The sequence below is a fragment of the Taeniopygia guttata genome, chromosome 7 (assembly GCF_048771995.1).
Source record: "Taeniopygia guttata chromosome 7, bTaeGut7.mat, whole genome shotgun sequence".
Taxonomy (NCBI): Eukaryota; Metazoa; Chordata; class Aves; order Passeriformes; family Estrildidae; genus Taeniopygia; species Taeniopygia guttata.
This window is the reverse complement of record NC_133032.1, coordinates 17303782-17322828: the sequence shown is the minus strand read 5'-3', so window position 1 is coordinate 17322828 and position 19047 is coordinate 17303782. Positions and strand designations below refer to the sequence as shown.

The window sequence follows — 19047 nt, the reverse complement described above, 5'->3', positions numbered from 1 at the left end:
TATGCAGGCAACACTTGGTTCATATTTCAAAATACGATGTTATGAGGTATCAGAATTTCCATAAACTTGCATGTTTAAGTCAGTAATCGTCTCTTAAACTTGTATTGGATTCTTAAGAAATCCAGTGTTCGATAGAAAAACATTCTCCAACACCATTTCTCTAAGGTAAATTCTTCAGTAAAACCAGAAAAATTAATGATAAATTGTGCAGTATTCATGGAATTTTAAGAAAAGATCTGGAATTAAAAGCAGTGGTATCTGCTGAAATTGGACGCTTTGTCACTTAAGGTTAAGAAATAGTTTTAAGTAGAATGTATTCTATTTCAGTTTTAATAGGTTTCACCAAAAGTTGAATCAAGTATTTTTCAACAGGCAGTTGGTAAAATGCTCAAAAATCATCCATCAGGTTGTCAGTAACTCTTGGGCATATTATATACAGCTGAACTTGTGCATTACTGTTCTTCATAGTGCTGTTTACAATAAAGGAATAACATCAAACCTTTTTTGCAGTTTTTTACTGCAAAGTAGCATGCCGTAGTAGTTATCTTGCGTATTTCTACATAAATAATCTTTATGTATAACCTGAAGCTTCTTAGTATTTTGTACATCATTAAGGTGTTTCAGCAAAGATCTTGGCTTTTTTCTAATTACTCATAGGAAGGATTGCAGAGGTGAGTATTTGTAAAGACCATGAATTAGCAGAGGCATAACAAGCTATTTAAAAATGAATAGAGATAGGGAACACCAGAAATTTTAAAGTGGAATGATGTTTGTGTTCTGGTAGTTGCCTATTTTCCTTCACGTGTCATCGTTACTCTTCTGGTAGTACCAGTTTCAGTGGCTGTTTATGGCCTTCCACTCATCTGTTTGTGGGTGCAATTCACTACAGATGAGACTTTCTGCTTACTTCTCCATACAGTTTATCATCCTTCCCTTTCTGGGATCTTATGTAAACCTCATTGTTATTGTCATGATTGCAGAAATTTACCCCCTGTTTTTAGGTATATGCCTAGGTCAGTGTTGAAAGCCTGTAAAAAGAAACACGTGTTTAAGAGTTGGAGTTCCTGTTTGCAAATTAAAAGTAACTGATTAATCATTTAAAGTAAAATGATTAATCATTCAAACTGGCATCATAGAATATTTTTCTTTTTCTTCTTTATTTTCTGCTTTCAGAGATTGAAAGCAGCCTTGACCCAGCAGCATCCTCAGGTAACAAATGGAGATACTGCCAAGGGACATGCAACTGGGTTGGTTAGGACTCAGTCAGAGGAACCACGACCACAGTCACTACAACAGCCTGCAACTTCAACAACTGAAACACCGGTATGACAGGAGTGGACATGTGCCTTCTACCTCCTCCTTTTATTTTGCAAATACATATATTTTTCTATACTCTTGGTTTGTAAAATAGAGATTAACAGACTCCTCTTTTAGTCAATAGCTCTATAGCAGAAAGACCTGTAAACATTTTACATGTTCTTAAATGTTTCTAAAATCTATTATTCAAGATGATGATTTCAAAATCAGGTAGTATCTATCTACTCAAATTTAGAACTAAGTCCTGATTTCTGAAGTTCATTGATAGGAGATTCTGTGGTAGCTGAAATTTTTACAGCTGGTCAATATATATATTTGAAAAAATAAGTGCTTTTATTTTGTGTTTCTGTTGCATCTGTTTTATGTTTATTATATTTTATATTGTAACTGTGCTTAAAATTTTTTTATTGCATGCTTATGTTACTTTGTTATCATGCTTATGTTAGTTTGCTTGAAGGATCTTTTCGGGGCTGCCACAGGAAGCTGTGCCATTAAGGGTACTTCATCATCTCAGGCTCTGAAGGGGGGCTCTGGTTTTAGGTGTGATTTGTTGTCCTTTTGGGACGATAGATCAGAAAATGGGAGTAAAAGGCAAAGTCAGACTGGAAGTGGGCATGCTGCTGGAGGAAGGATACACTTCCTGATGAATCCTGGAGGATTGCAGCTGTTCTATTTCTAAAAACCTTCTGGAATGTGTTTTCAAAATTATTATAGAAATCTCAAAGAGTTATTCTCAGAATTTTTGGTGTAATATTAATTTTATAAAAGCTACACACCTGGCCCAGAATCAACAGGACTTAAATCTGCAGTGAAAGCCTCAGATTCTTACACTGGCCAGTAAAATCAAATAATGTGTCAAAATAAATATGTTTGGAACAGAAGAGGGGAAAAAAGTGACCCATCATAAAAGGATCTCTTTCTTAAAGCTGCTATTCCCCCATACTGCCTTGTGATTTTTATAAAGAATATTTTTGAAATATCACATAGCAGAATTTTCAAGATGAAAATTGCTGTTTGATTGTCTTAGAGTTATTTTACAATTAGTATTAATCAAAAATAGCAAGTGTTTCATTCTTAAAACACTGATTTGAAGTCCCAGGGGTTTTTTATTCTTAGCTATTTAGAATTAATGCCAAATTTATATGCCAGCTGGTACATGTTTGGGGTTTTTAAAAATAAAACTTTCTGGCTGTGCAAGACTGAATGTGGAGATGCACCTGTGAATGTCGTGTGGACAGTTACATTCTTTCTATCTTATCTCTTTAAAGGACTTTAAGACCCGTTATATTGTGACTATATTTCATTGAATCTTTGTCTAGGGTCTGTATACAACTGTGAAATTAGTATGTGTAATTTAAAGTATTGAAGTATTTTGATATTGTCATGTATCATGGGGGTAGATTAAGGGAAATTGTTACTCGGTGGTGGGGAACACATCAGTGAGTAGGAAATTGCGATCTGGAGATCCAGAGATCAGGATGTCTCAGCACTGCCAGCATTTGTCAGACAGCTTCTGCATAGTGGGCATAAGCTATTGTGTCATTTTTCAGTTGTGACTAGGTGTGTGGGAAGAATCAAAAATAGAAAATTCATTTCCTACTAAATGTAGCTTGAAAGCTATTTTGGATGCAATATGTTGATGTAAGATGATCAGGAGTGTAAGTATGGGTAAAAGATCTAAAAGCATCGCTGTAGAGTTAAATGGGCAGAGCTTTCAAAAAAAACCATGTAACCTGAATGTATTTAGAAATGCCCTGAATGCTTTTCTCAAGATGTGATGGCTGTTTATACCAGAGCTGTGGGTTAAGTCATGGCTGTTTTCAGGCATCACCAGCTCAGCCTACGCCACAAACACCAAATACAGGCGGTCGGCGAAGGAGAGCTGCCAATGAAGACCCTGATGAGAAAAGGAGAAAGTTCTTGGAGAGAAACCGGGCTGCTGCTTCCAGGTGCCGGCAGAAACGGAAAGTCTGGGTGCAGTCGTTGGAGAAAAAAGCTGAGGACCTGAGCTCACTCAATGGCCAGTTACAGGTATACTTTGTATTTCAAGGAAAAATTAATAAGTTTTTTTGTTCTTACACAGTGATCCTTGATCAGTGGACCCTAAAACTCTGCATGGCATCTGAAATATAAATGGTTTTATAACTGGTGGCTCAGCTCAGGCTTAAAATTCAGAACTAGTTGCATATAGCAGTAAAATTAGAGCGTAAGAGCACACTCATATTTCAAGATGTGTAAGTTTAAGGATCTATCCTTTATTCTATTTGAAGTAGCTTTCAGACTATGATGCTAAACTAAGATGTCATGTTGGAATAAACAGTTATGAGCAAAGTAATAGTCTTACCTTGAACACATCTTGCTCTTAGTTTGTATCATGGCCTGGGTTATTTGAGGAAGTTTTGGGCTTATTTCCTTTGGTTCTTTTTAATGTCACTTTTTTTCCTTTAGAGGGAATGTAATGCTCGTGAAAGGTGCCAGGTTGACATCAGTGGATACTGAGGGCCTCTTTTGTCCTCAGAATGGGTACAGCATTGGCATTGCAAATTTTTAGCAGCACCACCTAAATCCTAGAGAGATGAAGTGTGCTGTAAGAGGGTAGGGCCAGTGTATATTGCAGGTCACTTTTCCACCTATCTAATCTCAGAAAGTCATCATGTGAATGTATTTTTCCCCTGTAGAACAATCTATGACCCTTTTGTTTAAACTACTATTAAATGTTAAAGCATAATTTCCTGATGTTTTCCAGCAACACATAAAAAATTGGCATAAATTATTGTTTTCAAAATAAAAAATCTAAAAGCTTCCTTTTGAAAGTTGCTGAAAGGAAAAACTAGGAAGCATTCATTTAGAAAATGCAGTGAGGCTTATTTTGGTATGTTAAAGTGTCAGTTGTTTTTCTTCATCAGAGCTGTTTTCTGAGTCAAATCCACAGGTCATCATCTTCCTATGAAAACTCACCTCTCATGCTGTTTGGTATAGAAAACATCACAATTTTATCAACATGAAAGTAGGACATGTTGACGTTATTTTTTATCATATAATCAAAATTACAGTGTATCAGTCATCTTCATGTTCATGTCCTTAAAAATGCTCAGCATCCCAGACCCTGAAATGTAAAAGATTCCTACCTAAGCACACACCGTGGTTTCCTGTTCCAAGAATCATGACACTATGTACATGCACTACTTTAATTTCTTGCAAATACGTATTCTTCTCATACCTGTTTGCAGTCTTTAGACATACTTGTTTAATGCACAGTCCTCAATTAAGTCCATTAATTACATAATTATATGTAGCACTGTAACTTAAATAATCAAAGAAAGGAGTGAAGGAGTATGAAAAAAATCAGCCATAGTTCAGTTTTTTAGTTAATATTTGGTATCATGTGAACTTTTCATATATAGTTTTATATATATGTTTTATAACAAAATAATCATGTAAGTGCCATAAACAAAAGGTTTCCAAGTGTTAATTCAGTAATAGTGAATTCGAGAAAGATTTTCTTGCAGTCTACCAAAAGCAAAATTGTTAACTGTAAAGAGCAGAATAACTTGAAAAGAAAATTGGATATCAGAGAAATAATTACACTGTACTTTATGTGAAAACATCAATCCTATATTTCCATAATAATAACTTGACAGGCTAACACAGCTGATCAGCAGAGTGGGCAGTAATGACCCATGATTACTTACTTTATATTTAATAGAAAACTTAATAAGTATAGAGTTTTGCCTTAATGCAGCTTTATAGACTGTGTTTGGGTTAGTAGTTCGTATTTGGTTTAGTGTGTAAGTGGCCTGCTCAGCTGAAGTTACCAGGATGTCACATTTCCAAAAGCAGGTTCATACCAAAATGCCTGCATTGCATTGCTTCATGTAACAATTCTGACTCTTTTCAATGCTGTTACTGGCTTTCTTGTAATGTCTGTGTCAGAGATTCCAATGTCAGTGTGAAGGTTTGTAAGCTCACTAACAGTACATATGAATTTTGAAGAGTTTACTTGGTTGATGTATTTATTTTTTCTGTATATTAACTTCTGTTAAGTTCTTTGAAATGTTTGAAGGTAACTTCATTTTTAAGCATTATTTTTCAAATATTTGCTCAAGGGAAAATTTCCCTCTATTACATCACCAGTAACATATATAGGTTAGGTAGGCTGTCTTTATTATAGGCTCTGCTATGTAAGCTTTTTCATGCTTCCAGCATTTTGAAGTTTATTTACTGTTTTGATTCTTGATAACTGTATTTTCTATTAATTGTTGACTTGTTTATTGATCTTAAATTTTATTCCCCACCTTGTGTGGCTATTGTGCCTTGCACAGTCCTGCAGGGTATAAGAAGGTATTGACAATCCTCACAGTGACAACTGAGCCATATTACAGCATCAGGTGCCAAAGTGCATTATATGTTCTGTATTAGGTCCCTGTTGCTTTAATAATCTTAGAGGGTGAAGTTTTAGAAGAATGGCCTGTCTTCCTCATGAGGTCACAGTGGGTTTTCAGTGAGCAGCAGTTGAGTGATGGTTTGTACTGGTGCTGCAGAAGCTGTTTAGAAAAGCTAAATTATGAAATTATGCCTATAAATAAAGATCCTTTCCCATAGAGGAAGTTGCCCAAAAAGGAAACGGGAAGAATGCTGTTTAACTCAGCCACAGACAATCCCCTATTCCCAGAAGTCACATTCACCTGCATATGATGATACTTTGAGTAATAACATATCACAAATGCTGTCCCACATGATGCTAAGCAAGGGCTTATGTGGTCCCATGGTCCCACTATTTATAATACGTCTGCATTTTGGATGCAGGGAGGAATAGGCAGATACAGAAGAATGTGTCATACACTGTGTCCTCCCTTCATAAGAATGCAGAAGGGAAGGCATATTTTGAAAGATGGAGTGCAGGCACAAATCAATGTGCTTTCCTCCAGAAACCTGCTTTTTCATGCTAGCACATTTTGAAATGCGAGGACACACAAATTCTTCTCAACAGTATGTGAGGTATGACATATTTGTTTAAAGAATTGTTGATGCCTGCACTTGGTTCTGTCTCACTAATGAGGAGAACTTTCCAGTGTGAAAATCCGAAATAATCTTTGTTCGTGCCACCTGTTAAAAGTGTTTATTTCATGTTTCTTGGTAGCCTGTTTTCAGCATGTTAACCACATATTAAATGACCACCGCACATTCACATGTTTTGAATGAGATGGAAGGACTTGCTGTTGTCACAAGCGAGATAATTAACTGCAATATGTATAAGAATGGGTTTTAAACAGCAGCCTTTACCAGGTAGAAGTGGTTCTTACTGGCATTATGTAAATGGCAACCATAGATTGCCTTTCTGTGACATTCCCCATCCATGTGTCTAGCAGACAGAACTCTGTTCTAGTGTCATGAGTAGTGTGTGCATTGTATGTGGTACTGTTGGCACAAGTGTTGTTATGGAATATACAGCTACCGTTATTCTAGAAATAACCGCAGTCTCTTTTATAGGAATGCTGATCCATGTTTTTCAAGCTTGCTTTAATGCAAGATAATGTATATGCTTTTTGTATTTATGCTAGCAGTAGTCTTAATATTTTTAATACAGCTGACATTGAGCTATAAACTGTATTATAACATTTTTTCATAAACATATAATTTTACTTCCACAGATGAACAGCAATTTCATATTTATATGTGCTGTTTGTATATAAAATTCTTCCTTAAAATGTGGGAGACATAATAGAAAATTTCTGCAAACCTTTTCCTGGTTGCCATAGTTCCTTTGAACTAACAGAACTATATTTCATAGTCTTGGACACTGTTGCTTCCGTAGGTTATCAGGTGTCTCAAAACTAAATCAATGTGGTTTTTTCTACCCAATCTATGTCAGTTCTGTGTAGCTGCCTATGTGCTATCAAGATTTGTGGCTCCTCAGTAACTAACATGGTGAACTAAGGGCAGACAGAGCTGGAGGCAGTCAGTAGTCCTTTGCTTTCTTAACAGCCTGAGGTTTCAGGACATGTGACGCCACCTGGTAGAGAATTTGTGGGGCTTTTGGTTGGGTTTCTATCATTCCAAACCTTTTTGTTTGCAGTCACATTTTTCTTTCATTACAAATGTCTGTGAAGTCAGATTTTTTGGCATCTTCCAGTTTTTGCTTTTAATAAAAAGTTTCTAAAGGGTATGCTACACATAAAAGGACTGAATAGAAAAGGAGACCTTAAGAGGATTTTGCAGGTATAAAGCTTGAAATTTGTTGTCTTCTAAATGGAGAGAGAGAACACAAAAGAGGAGCTTTTCTTTGAACAGTCTGATATTTTAGTTACTTACTGTAGTTAAACCTAGTAAGTTCTGTTCTGGAAAAATTGTTTTCTTTTGGAATCCTTTAACCTGTAATTCATCTCATCTCTGGCTGCATTGCCTTATTTCTTACTTGCGAGTAAATAGGTTGACTTACTTGTAGTTTATTTTTCCAGTTATTTCAGATGCAATCTAGTTTTCCTCTGTTGTTTTTTTTTTTCTTTAACTTGATTCTAAATGCATAAACATAAGCATTTACTAAATAATTATGTCACATGTGTGGTATATTAAAATAAAATGCAAAGGTTCTTATACTTGAAGTAACTTCAAGTGTTAATGGAAAAGATTTATATTCAAAATAAAATAACCCATGAAAAACACATACTGTGTCCAGATGCAGGGATCACAAAGCATTACAGATAATTTGATTCATAAATATTATTCTACTCTACAAAGTGAAAATGGGTCTATCAAAATGCCATACCATTCTTAATTTGGATTGTCACATTCAATGCAGTTACGTAGCACTCCTCATCTCTAGTCACCAAGCTGCTTTCCAGGGAAGGTGAGTATTGCAGTTCTCCAGCTTACAAGTGGGGAAGGTGAAGCACAAAGCAGTGAAATGACCTTGCTCAAGGTCACCCAACAGTGGAAGGGCAGAGTCTGGAAATGAATCCAGGTGCTGGATTGTGCAGGTGCTGTCTCTTGGATTGTGCTGTGCTTTAGCAACACAAGCCGACATCTCCGGATTTTGTCATTATTATCAATGATTCCTTCAGAGACCATGTTTATGCATGGCTGCCAAAACAAAAATCAGTCTGGAGGTCAACCAATGTTTGCTAAATTGTTTTCCAGTATGTGAGATTTTCTTATTTGAAGTCCAAGTATAAATAGAGTCACTAAAAAAATTATTCTGCATTGGCTTTTTGGATTTTCTTTTCTGTTTTTCCCTTTTTTTAGTGTTAGCTGTAACATCTGTTAAAATATGTGGAGCTAAATGTAGGTTTACTCTGATTAGAATTCATCACAAAACCTTCCAGAAGAGTCTTGACAGTAGCTGGATCATGTGATTGAGACTATATGTAGTCTGCAAACTGGAAAACATATGTTGTATTTTTAAAAAAAACCCAAGCATTTCCCAGTAAATGTTACAAAGCTAGCCAAGTTTCAGCAAATATTTGCATTTTTTAAGATAAAATAAATATATACATATTTGCAATATATACCAAATTGAAACTTCTTGTATTTCAGCTACCCCTAAATGAACAACTGAAAATCCTATAAAACTTAATGCTTACCTTCAAAACATGTGTTGTTTGAGCCTGGTAAAGTGCATAACTTTCTTTTCCTTTAGAATGAAGTCACCCTGCTGAGAAATGAAGTGGCACAGCTGAAACAGCTTCTTCTGGCTCATAAAGATTGCCCTGTAACTGCCATGCAGAAGAAATCTGGCTATCATAGTGAGTAATGTTCCATTACCTATAGCCTGAGGCTGCATCAGTGAAATACTGCCAAAATGAACTGAATGAGCATTAAAATTGAGAAGTGCAGTTCTAATATTACATATATTATATTAAAGATCTTTTTTTATAATCTTGAAGTTATTGGAAGACAGGAAATATTACATAATAATTAAAAATATGTTTAAGTTAAAATTGAATTGTTGCATAACATTGAAAGGTTTATGTTTGTTTAATGAATGCATATGATAATTAGCATTTAAGGACTATCAGTTACTACACCTGCTTTGGAAAATATAATTAAAGTATTAAGAGCACAAGATAAACCATTTTTTATACTTTATCATAGCCTAATACAGTGAAAGGTCCTTGTGGGTCTTTTTCCTTCATTGTAATGAGATTTCAATAGAGGTACTATAACAGCTGTCCTCATTTACCATAGCATTCAGGATCAGCCGAGCCATTAAAATAATCAGATGCAGGTTCATGGCGCCTACTGTACAATGTCTTCTAGATTGTTTTTGTAGCCACAATAAGTGGCTGCTTTTCTATATAGAGGGTATTTTTAAAGTTCTGGTATTGAGGGGAATACTAACACCATCAATACCAATATTTTCTAATCCTTATTTTTATTTTAAGTACTATTTACTTTTCATCCTTCCAGCATTTTAAAGGTTAATTATGCTTTCCTGACTTGTAGCTTCCTTTTTGGCTGTGATACACAGTGCCAGAACCAGCTGCTGCTGCTGTAGAATAAATGGCCAATTTTGTCCATTGTACACAAATTTGTTACAAATAACTGAGCTGGGAATGCATTAGGCAACATTCATAATATATAACCCACAGCTTTCGTTTTTATGATTTAGTGATATTTCAAGATATTTGTAAATGTGAAGATTGTTTCTGCCATATGTAGCCACTTCATTTTAATTTGCCAGTGTCAGTAATTCAGGAGAATAAAGGAACATTTTGTACTGCATGCAAACAGATCCTCAGGTGCTTGCGATAAAACTTAATAGCCACCATCTTTACTTGTAGTCATTGTAAGCAATTTCATCAGAATGGGCAATATTTTTTAATTTAAAAGATTCAGGAGATTTAGCAGCTCTGTATTGCCATATATATTTGGAATACTGATTTTGTCAGTTTTGAGCTTATCTTGGTCCTTTGATCTCCAGTCATTTTGACAAGACAGAAAATAGCATCTTGGAGTAAATTGGAACAGTATAGAAATACGTTTGGGATTTATATTAACAATGATTGCTGCAGGGATGAGGCCATTATGGCTCCCATCTGACAGAACACCATAATTTCATACAGAAGCTACGGGGGGATAGCATTATGCATGCAAGGTTTTTAACCAAAAAAAGCCCACACAAAAAAAAACCCACCCCGTAGGTTTCTTAAATTTTGATGTTTGAGGATTCATGTTCCTGAATTGGGATGTGAAATATTTCATCGTAAGTCATAAACAGTCAAAGTGATTCCATGCCAAGGATTTCTTTGTTGAAGGATTAGTGAATGGCCTGTCTAGTAGTGCTTATTTTCAGCCCTCAGTAAAGGACTGTGCTTCTGATTCAGTAAAGAATGCAAAATCAGTCAGACCTAAAATACTAATCAGTGGCAAAAGCCTACATTTTAGAGGAAAATAGTATTACACAAGGAAATGGGAAGCATAGCTCAGTTTCTTGAAAAGTCTGTTGAAAGTAAAAGCTTAACATGAATTATAGTTGTAATGCCATCCCTCTGAAAGGATTTTGTTACATTATTGCTGTGTGAATATTGTTAGGAAACTATGTTGGCTAAGTGACATATTCACAGTACAGTTTGAGAGAAAAAAATTGTTTCAGTCAATATGTTCATGAAAATGGTGTTCCTATAAAGTGTATTTAAATAAACATATTACATTCATCAATAATCAAAGCTGAATTGCTTCAAAAATATAGTAAGTGGTTTAACAGTCTGGTCTCTGGAAGAAATTGAAGACCCCAGCTTAAAGAGTTCCTGCAGTGCTGAATATTGTGCACTGCATAGACCACATTTTAACAGCCAAGTGCACAATTTGATGGCTTTTCATGTATTATGCTCTTAAATAGGAACAAATTATCTATCACTTGGCCTTTTACATATCTTTTAAGATTTTTTGTATTTCTCAGACACATTTTTTCTCAGGCCAAGTGAAAAGCATGACAGTTCATGTAGCCTTTTCTTCTGAAATTGTTTTTGGGATCATGTTTTCCTGATTTTAAAGTATTGTGCCTGCTTCAAAAGAGGATGTCATCAGGACAGAGAAACCAGAAAAATTGATATTGTACTTTGAGTCAGCCTCAAAAAAACTCAGCCAGCTTAAACTTTTTTATTTTCCAGACAAGGATGCTATTGGTTCTGACTGCATCTTCAGCTGTGGATTGGGAAAGTGCTCTGTATACAAGATATCTAGATGCCGTTCATGTATTTTTCATGTTATCTTCTATACTAGATAATTTCTAAAAGACTTCTACAATACTCCCTCTATTTTTTTTAGGATTTTTGTGGGCTTGTGGTATGACAAAGGTGAAAACTAGTGAGAAGAAAAAGTCTTGTGGTATTCAGAGTTTTTTTAAAAAGGGGGAAAGAGTTTTTTAGGTATTTTTTCATATTTTTCACAAGGACACTGTAATACTCAAGAGCATTTGTTCAAAACAGAATATAAAAGAAGATAGAGGCTGCAGTGTAGGAGGCATTAAATGGGGTGGTTTGGGTTCTTTTTGTAGCTAGTTTTGAAAAGGAAGATAGAAGTTGACTAACCAGTTTCAGACCTTGAATGATATGAAACCACTGCGTTTCTGCAGCCTGTTCTGGACAGGCAATGCTGCTTCAGTGCCTGCAGGGGATATTGGCAAAGGACAACTCCCTGGGAAAAAGCATTTCTAGGCTTAGGTCCCTCTGTAGTCCCTGAATGGCCTGATGAGAATTACCGAGAGCCGCCTTCTTGTTAGTGATTATCAGGGGAGTGAAAGGAATTCAGGATCATGTCAGTGCTTGTATACTCACTCTTGTTTTGGTGTAGGTGGGTTTTTTCTTCCAAAGACTGAAATCCCTCCCTCTTTGTTTGCCTACCTTACCAAAGCTATTGGTAAGCAATGCTTACTGTAGTGGTAACACAGTTGATAAAAAGCAAATAGCAGCAATGTTTGGCTACTTCAAAGGGGTACTTTTTAGTATATCCTCAAAAGTCTGTGCCTGTTTTGGTGCTCTTTAGATCTTTTCTGTAGCCCACTCTAACCCACATCGTGTTCCATATCCAAAGTGGTTTGTTCCTCATGGCACAGCCTGTCTAGGAGCTATATAGTCTTCAGGAAAGTTCATGTGATGTAGCTCTGTAAACCTTCAGCCTTCTAATATACAGCAAACATTATTTCTATTAGTTAATTTCAGATTTGGACTCTGCTTTTTCCTTGATTTGAGGCAAAGCTGGGGAAGCCATTAAAAAGCTAAAATGCTTTTTTTTTTTTTTTTTTTTTTTAAATCGGTACACTATGATTCTGTTACGTATCAGTTTGATCTTTTGAAATCATAGTCCCGTGCCTGGCAAATCTTTGGTCAACTAAGAAAAATAAAAGAAAAAAAACATCTGTCAGAATTTAAGTGTTACTTTTCTGTCTTCTTCTAGAAGCCTTTGTTCTTCATTCACAGTCTTCAGGCTTGAGAAAAACAAGCCACCTCTGTAATAAGATGACTTTTAAATACCTTCTATATTTGTTGAGTAGATTTTCTTGTTTGGTTTTAATTCTTCAAATGGAGGTTTTCTTCAGTTTTTGGCCATTGTTCCTGTAAAGTTAGGGAAGGACATAAGGAAGGATGCTGAAAAAAATTCAGATAGCTATTCTTTAGGGTGTCACCTCATTTCTAAGTATTGGTTTGTAGTTATTGCAAGGATTTATGCTTCCAGTCCAATTTATTACCATAAATTAGTGTTAGCTTTGTGTCTTATATAATCACCTGTCTGCTGTAGGCTCCTTCTCTGCCCCCTGGCATCTTAAAATACCTAAATTGTATACTTTTGTGTCTTCAGCACAGCATGTTTGTTTATATGCTCCGTGATATGAACACTGCTCTTGTACATTGGTGGTCATCTCTGTACTCATAACTGTTTCTTACATTGCTTATAGGATCTTCCAGACCCCATCAGATTCAGAAAACCAGGCCTTTCTCATGGTCTTTACCACTGTGATATTATTACAGACATTTCTTTTGAGTTCAGAAATATATGCTAGGGAAGACAGAACAGAAGAAGACCTTCCTTCTGTGACGGAAATATAGTGATGTACTTTAACTTCTTCTTTGGCTCATAGCATTTAAAACTAACCATTTTTATTGAGAATGAGGAGGTTTTGGACAGCACAGACATTGGGAATCAGCAAAAGAAGCTGATAGGAAGATGGAGATTCATAGGAGAATAACAGCAGTTCTGAAGAGGAGGAGCAGGTGTTACAGCAGAGAGACTGTATTTGATACATGTCATCCCACTTGCTGTCATTTCATTCTGTCTGAGGAAAAAATATGCTACTCTCATAACTAGTAATGGAGTATTTTTCAGGAAGTGGCATTAGGGTTTCTTTTTTTAACGAAAGTTTGCATGTGTTCCTTCTTGCTTGTTTTTACATGAGATCTTGTAGGTTTTGATAGAGGTATGGTAAACATTAAATCCTGTTGAATACTTTTAACTGAATTAACCCTTGTTCGTTTTCATTCTGTTCTTGAATGGGCAGACTCTCCTAAGGGTCACAAATGCCTTTTGGAAATATCTTAATTTTGTTGCACGTGCTGTATACAGATATTATGAAACCTTTGGATATGCAGTACTTGTCAGCAGATCTAGTTCAATGTCATCAGTATCTCTCTCCTTTAATGTTTTAAAGATCTGTTTTTTAAAAAGTGCAGGATCTATAAAACAGTTGTCCTTGTGGATAAGAGCATTCTAACTTCCAAGCTGTTACATCCATGCTCTTTTAGTGGAGTTGTAGGAGAGATTGCCACCTTGCTCCTGTAGGAAGTACTTCAGTTTCCTTGCTTACCCATCCTTTTTGACCTTACCATTCTTTTCTAGAAGCAGTCAATAATAGAACAGTTGCTCTTAAGCTTTGAAGAGGAGTTTGTTCTTAGTATGCATAGGGCTGCTCAAAGATCTTTATATTGGGTCTTGACTTGCTAAGTTAGTAAATTTTCTTACCCATAGCTAGCATGTCATATAAACCTCAGTAAAACATAAACTTAGTTTCATTATTGGTTTCTGACACTTTGTGTTCCTTTTAGTTGTTGCTGTTAGCCTGGCTTTTTGTGGAAATGAGGGCATGATACCACAGCATTGCTTGTCTTCCCATATTAGTGTCATCCTTTCCCATCGTTTCTCTGAGACACTTCTGAACCTGTAAGCCTATCTCAAGCAAATCTGAAAGGGATTGCAAAGACAAGACTGGAGAAGATCAAGCTTTGTTCCATTGCTTTGTCCCAAGCAATAGTTCATGCCTGCTTCACAGTAGTCAGTAGTAGTTTAAAATAGACTTCCAGTATACACCTGGGTACTGGTTTTGGTCTGTTCATAAAACTGGTGTGAAAAGTACTTGCAAACATTAAGTAGCACAAAGTGATACAAAAATGTTATAGTGAAATTCAGCATTAGTATTTCTATTTTTGAGTGAAACAGTAGGATAATTTTCTATTCTTGCTTTTTTAGTTTTGAATTCAGCTTTTAGTTTGGCAGTGTTTGCATGATACTTTGGCTAACTTCTGCAGCTCTGGAAAAAAGGATGATTTTAGCATGACTAGAATGTCTGTGCAAGAGGCACATTTTAAGTCATTATAATTTTGGAAATTCTAGTTTTGCACATTGATAATTTTTTTAACCTGCTTACCTTCTGTCATGGGAAAATAATTATGTAATTCTGTGGCGAATTCACTGTGGTTATGTGGAGAACACCTGAAATACTCTGAAAACATTTTTAAAACCAGTTTTAATAATTTTAAAACCTATATAGAGGCATTTGTAAAGTTATGGAACTTGAGTCTGTTAAAAAAACGGGGGCTGAAAATTTGTGCTAGCTTTGTCCAGTAAATATAGTGGTGTAAGTAATATTTTTTCTGATGTCTTACTCATGATCACCAATATTTATTACTGAATGTAGAATTATTCTTGTTTGATTACTAAGCAGACAAAATAAATAGCGTTTTTTAGTCTGAATAATGCTTACTGATGTGAACATGCATCATTAGAATTAGACATAGTACCCACTGGCTGATTTACTAGGCAGGAAATTTTAATCATGGCTTTGAAGATGTGAAAATACTCTTGTTTCCTGAATAGTCCATACCGCAGTCTGTTTTTTCTGCTTACAAAGTAGTATTTTCTTTTTAAAAGAATGGAAAAAAGCTTGTGTTGCAGTTTATGGTGCATTGCAGCACGAGTGTTAGTTATTTAGGGGGCGCTTGCTGTTACTGGGAGGAGGTGCTGTTCCAGGCCAGAATAAAGGAGTTGCTCTTGTTCAGCTGCAGATAAGGACGACAGCTCGGAGGACATCTCGGTGCCCAGCAGCCCGCACACGGAAGCGATCCAGCACAGCTCCGTCAGCACTTCCAACGGCGTGAGCTCCACGTCCAAGGCGGAGGCGGTGGCCACCTCGGTGCTCACGCAGATGGCGGACCAGAGCACGGAGCCCGTGCTGTCCCAGATCGTCCTGGCGCCTCCCTCCCAGGCCCAGCCGTCGGGAAGTTGATTAGAAACTTGTGTTGCATCGGTTCCTTAGATAGACATCTGTGACTTTAAAGGGAAACCAACAACAGACCAGTCTCCTTCTAGGAGAAATTGTAGCTTAAAATTATTAATTTTTAAAAATCCAACTTAAATTTGGCTTTAATGATTGGCAGGTGGAAATAAGACAGAACACCAGTTCTAGTCTCTTTGCAAAAGACTTTTTTTTTAAGTATTAGTTTTACTAGTTATTTTTCGTGCTTAACGTGTAAAGTGTGTGTACAGTACAATGTGGTTTATTTCATTTTTAATTTGGTATTATTTTAACAAACGTTGGGGTGAATTACTGAAGGTCATCCCCAAGACTGTGATAAGAATATTATGTGACATTTTTATACCAAAGTTCTGCATAGTCCCTATTGACTTTGTAAAGTTAGCAAGGTCATAAAGCACTAGGCAAGAGAAAGACAGTAACAGTAAATTTGCTTTTAGTCTTTTTGCCTTTTTGTTGTTTTGCACATTATGAGAGGAAGAACATTGGAAGAAAAACATTTGGGTTTTTTATGTATAGCATTTTGGTTGGCTTTTAAGTGTTGGGGTCTTTAATTTGTTTAATAGGGCCAGTACAGTATATGAGATACAGTACTTATGCACATACCAATCCTAGATGAGGATCATTACTAAATAGATTAGATTTTTTTTTTTTTAATTGATGTCAGGTGGGTTTTTTTCCCACTCCAACACTTGATTCTGATGGGAGGAGAGCTTTAATTCTCCAGTCAAAATGAATATCTATAGCCACCCCTTGTTGCTAGGCTGAAACCAGTAAGCATATTGTAAAATACAGGGTTATCAAATATGGAATACTTGTTATTCCAAAGTAGGCTGATATTTTGTGGATTTTTGAGTCGCAGACTAAGGAGTTTACTCATGGTTTTGGATGCCAGAAAAGCCTAAAATCCTTCTTCAGACAACTCGACTTTTTTTTGTCATTGTCTTGTATTTGCAAGCTAACTTGTACTTAATTCTTGTGTAAGCACTGTCATCTTTTAGTAGCAAAAATTTTGATACCTTTCTTGTGGAAAAAAAAAATCAGTATCTACCGTATCTTGGAAACAATGTAATTATAATGTGGTGTGTGTGGTGTGTGTGTGAGAATGGTTCAGTAGTTAATGCCAGCAGTCTTTTGCTTGAATGTTTAAAGATGCCTTCAATGTGATGCTGGCTGATAGGTGATTGCAGTTTTAAAATGTTATTTACTGTGCGAACTTGGATAACTAACATTCCATGATGTAGTTTGTTTCTGATGAGATGATTGTAGGTACACTTTTTCTCATTATCCAATCACCTGTAGGATATTGAGTTTTTTAAATGTGCCATTATCTATTTTGATTCTGTACTCATGTTCAAAATACAGTACAATATTTTACAATAGATTAAGTTGTTTTAAAAAAAGTAGATGTGTGCTTTCAGGTCGGAAAACTTTGTATAATAGCAAAAACAGATGCATAGTAGCAACTGGCAGTAAAGCAGGATTCCATTATGTATATAACAAAGATTTAATGCATTTATAATGGGTTGTGTAGTTCATTTGCTCTTCCTTCTCCACACTATACCATGCGTTTTTTAAGTGTCAGTGCCATCAGATTTCTATTTGGTTCAGTTTTAAATCTAAAAATGTAAAATTGATTCACAGGAAAATATAATTTCTGCAATATATATACAACCATACTGTAATGAAAACTGGACAAAGAAGTATCTAAGTCATATATGTATCATTGCAGGGCTTTAAGCATGAAAATATTAGGGAATTTAAATATTTTGTATTTTAAAACTAAGAAAGTTGTGTTGATAACCTCATGTGTTTAAAAGTCTTACTTTCCCAATTTCAAGATAAAAAGCTGTAACAGTTATTGGACGTTTCCAGGATGGTTAAATACAATGGACCTCTTGCGAGAACAAAATGAATTGCAAAGGCACAAAGTGTGAATTCTGCAAGAAAGCTCTACAGTCACTTTTCATTGTAGTTTTTGGTGGACTAGATGCGGCCTCATTGATCATACTATAATTTGCCCTCCTAAACACAAAGGCTTTTAAATAATGTAAGTGGAGTTTTTTAATAACAAAACTGTTGCGCTTGTAAAATAAGTCTACATAAGTGTATAGGAGATGTGTAAACAGTTAATGAATTTAACAATGGGGCTGGAAAAAGAACCATTAAAATCTGTGTTCAGCAAATAGAGAAAAGGTATTAGCCGTACTACCATGGATTCCGTTTTGAGACGTTGTCACACTACTTCTGTACTTAGCATTTTGGGTCTTTACATTTGACATGTTTCACAAACTGTACTGTTTTCTTTTATGTGCAGTTTGCATGAGTAAATCATCAAAGAGAATAAAATCTATCTTTAAGTTATGTTCCTATTTTAATGAAATTATAATTGTTCTAAAAGGCTGCACTGTCTTCAGACTTCTTTCTTTATCCTTGCAATTATCAGAGTTTTTCTGGAAGGCATTACTGTAATGTCAAAGTGATGTTATGTGAACGAGAACACGTATGTTTTTTGAGAAAATAAGGTAAATACCACTGCTCTGCAGCTGAGCTGCAGCAGCTGCTGAGGAACAAGCATTGTATCGTTAGTTCCAGGAGCCCAATCCTCAGATAAATGAGTTCATAAACATAGCTTGGTGATCCCAGATGTTGCTCAGCCATTCCTGCTTGCCCTGAGTTCCACAGCAAAAGCGCTGTGTGTAATCAGAATTTCCATCTAACTTCCAGTTATTTTAATCTTATTTCAATATACATGAAGCCAGAAATAACAGCTGTAATCAAATTAATTTTCACAGTTGTGTTGTCAAGGGTTCAGAAAAAATCATGCCCTCACACCTGATGTTTAGAATAGTAATAATGTTTTGGGCTTACTTGTGGATGTTGGAAACATGCATGGAATGGCACATTCTCATATCATTTGAAAAGCTCATGCCAGAGCCACAGTACAGAGGATTTGGAGGAAACAAAAGGGTGAAGTTGCTGTGTGTCTGCATTTGTTCTGTGTATGGACCAAATGAAGTGAAGCTGCACACAACTTTTAACCCAATGCGAGAAAAATGTGTGAGGCCTCCCCTTGCATCATTACGTTCTTTTTCTGACTATGAGCTGTGCTGGTGACTCCTAGGGAACAAAAGGCTCTATACTTGGGGCAAGGGGTATGAGGGGTGGAGAACCAGCCCACTTCTTAGTGTCTGTGCTGTAAAAAGACT

The 19047-nt window shown here is 35.9% G+C and overlaps 1 protein-coding gene across 11 annotated transcripts in view; it reads left to right on the top strand.

Annotated features, from left to right (window-relative positions):
* Nucleotides 1-18241, top strand: part of ATF2 (activating transcription factor 2) — a 49158-nt gene extending 30917 nt beyond the window's left edge. For 10 of the 11 annotated variants that reach the window (XM_030277516.4, XM_030277509.4, XM_072932271.1 and 7 more), the window contains 4 exons: nucleotides 1174-1323; nucleotides 3142-3348; nucleotides 8954-9059; nucleotides 15585-18241. In XM_030277516.4, coding sequence (XP_030133376.1) covers nucleotides 1174-1323; nucleotides 3142-3348; nucleotides 8954-9059; nucleotides 15585-15811 — 690 coding nt within the window. In that variant the 3' untranslated portion in view covers nucleotides 15812-18241. The remainder of the gene's footprint in view (nucleotides 1-1173; nucleotides 1324-3141; nucleotides 3349-8953; nucleotides 9060-15584) is intronic. The other variant, XM_072932273.1, reaches the window with a different exon arrangement.
* Nucleotides 18242-19047: the final 806 nt, after the last annotated feature.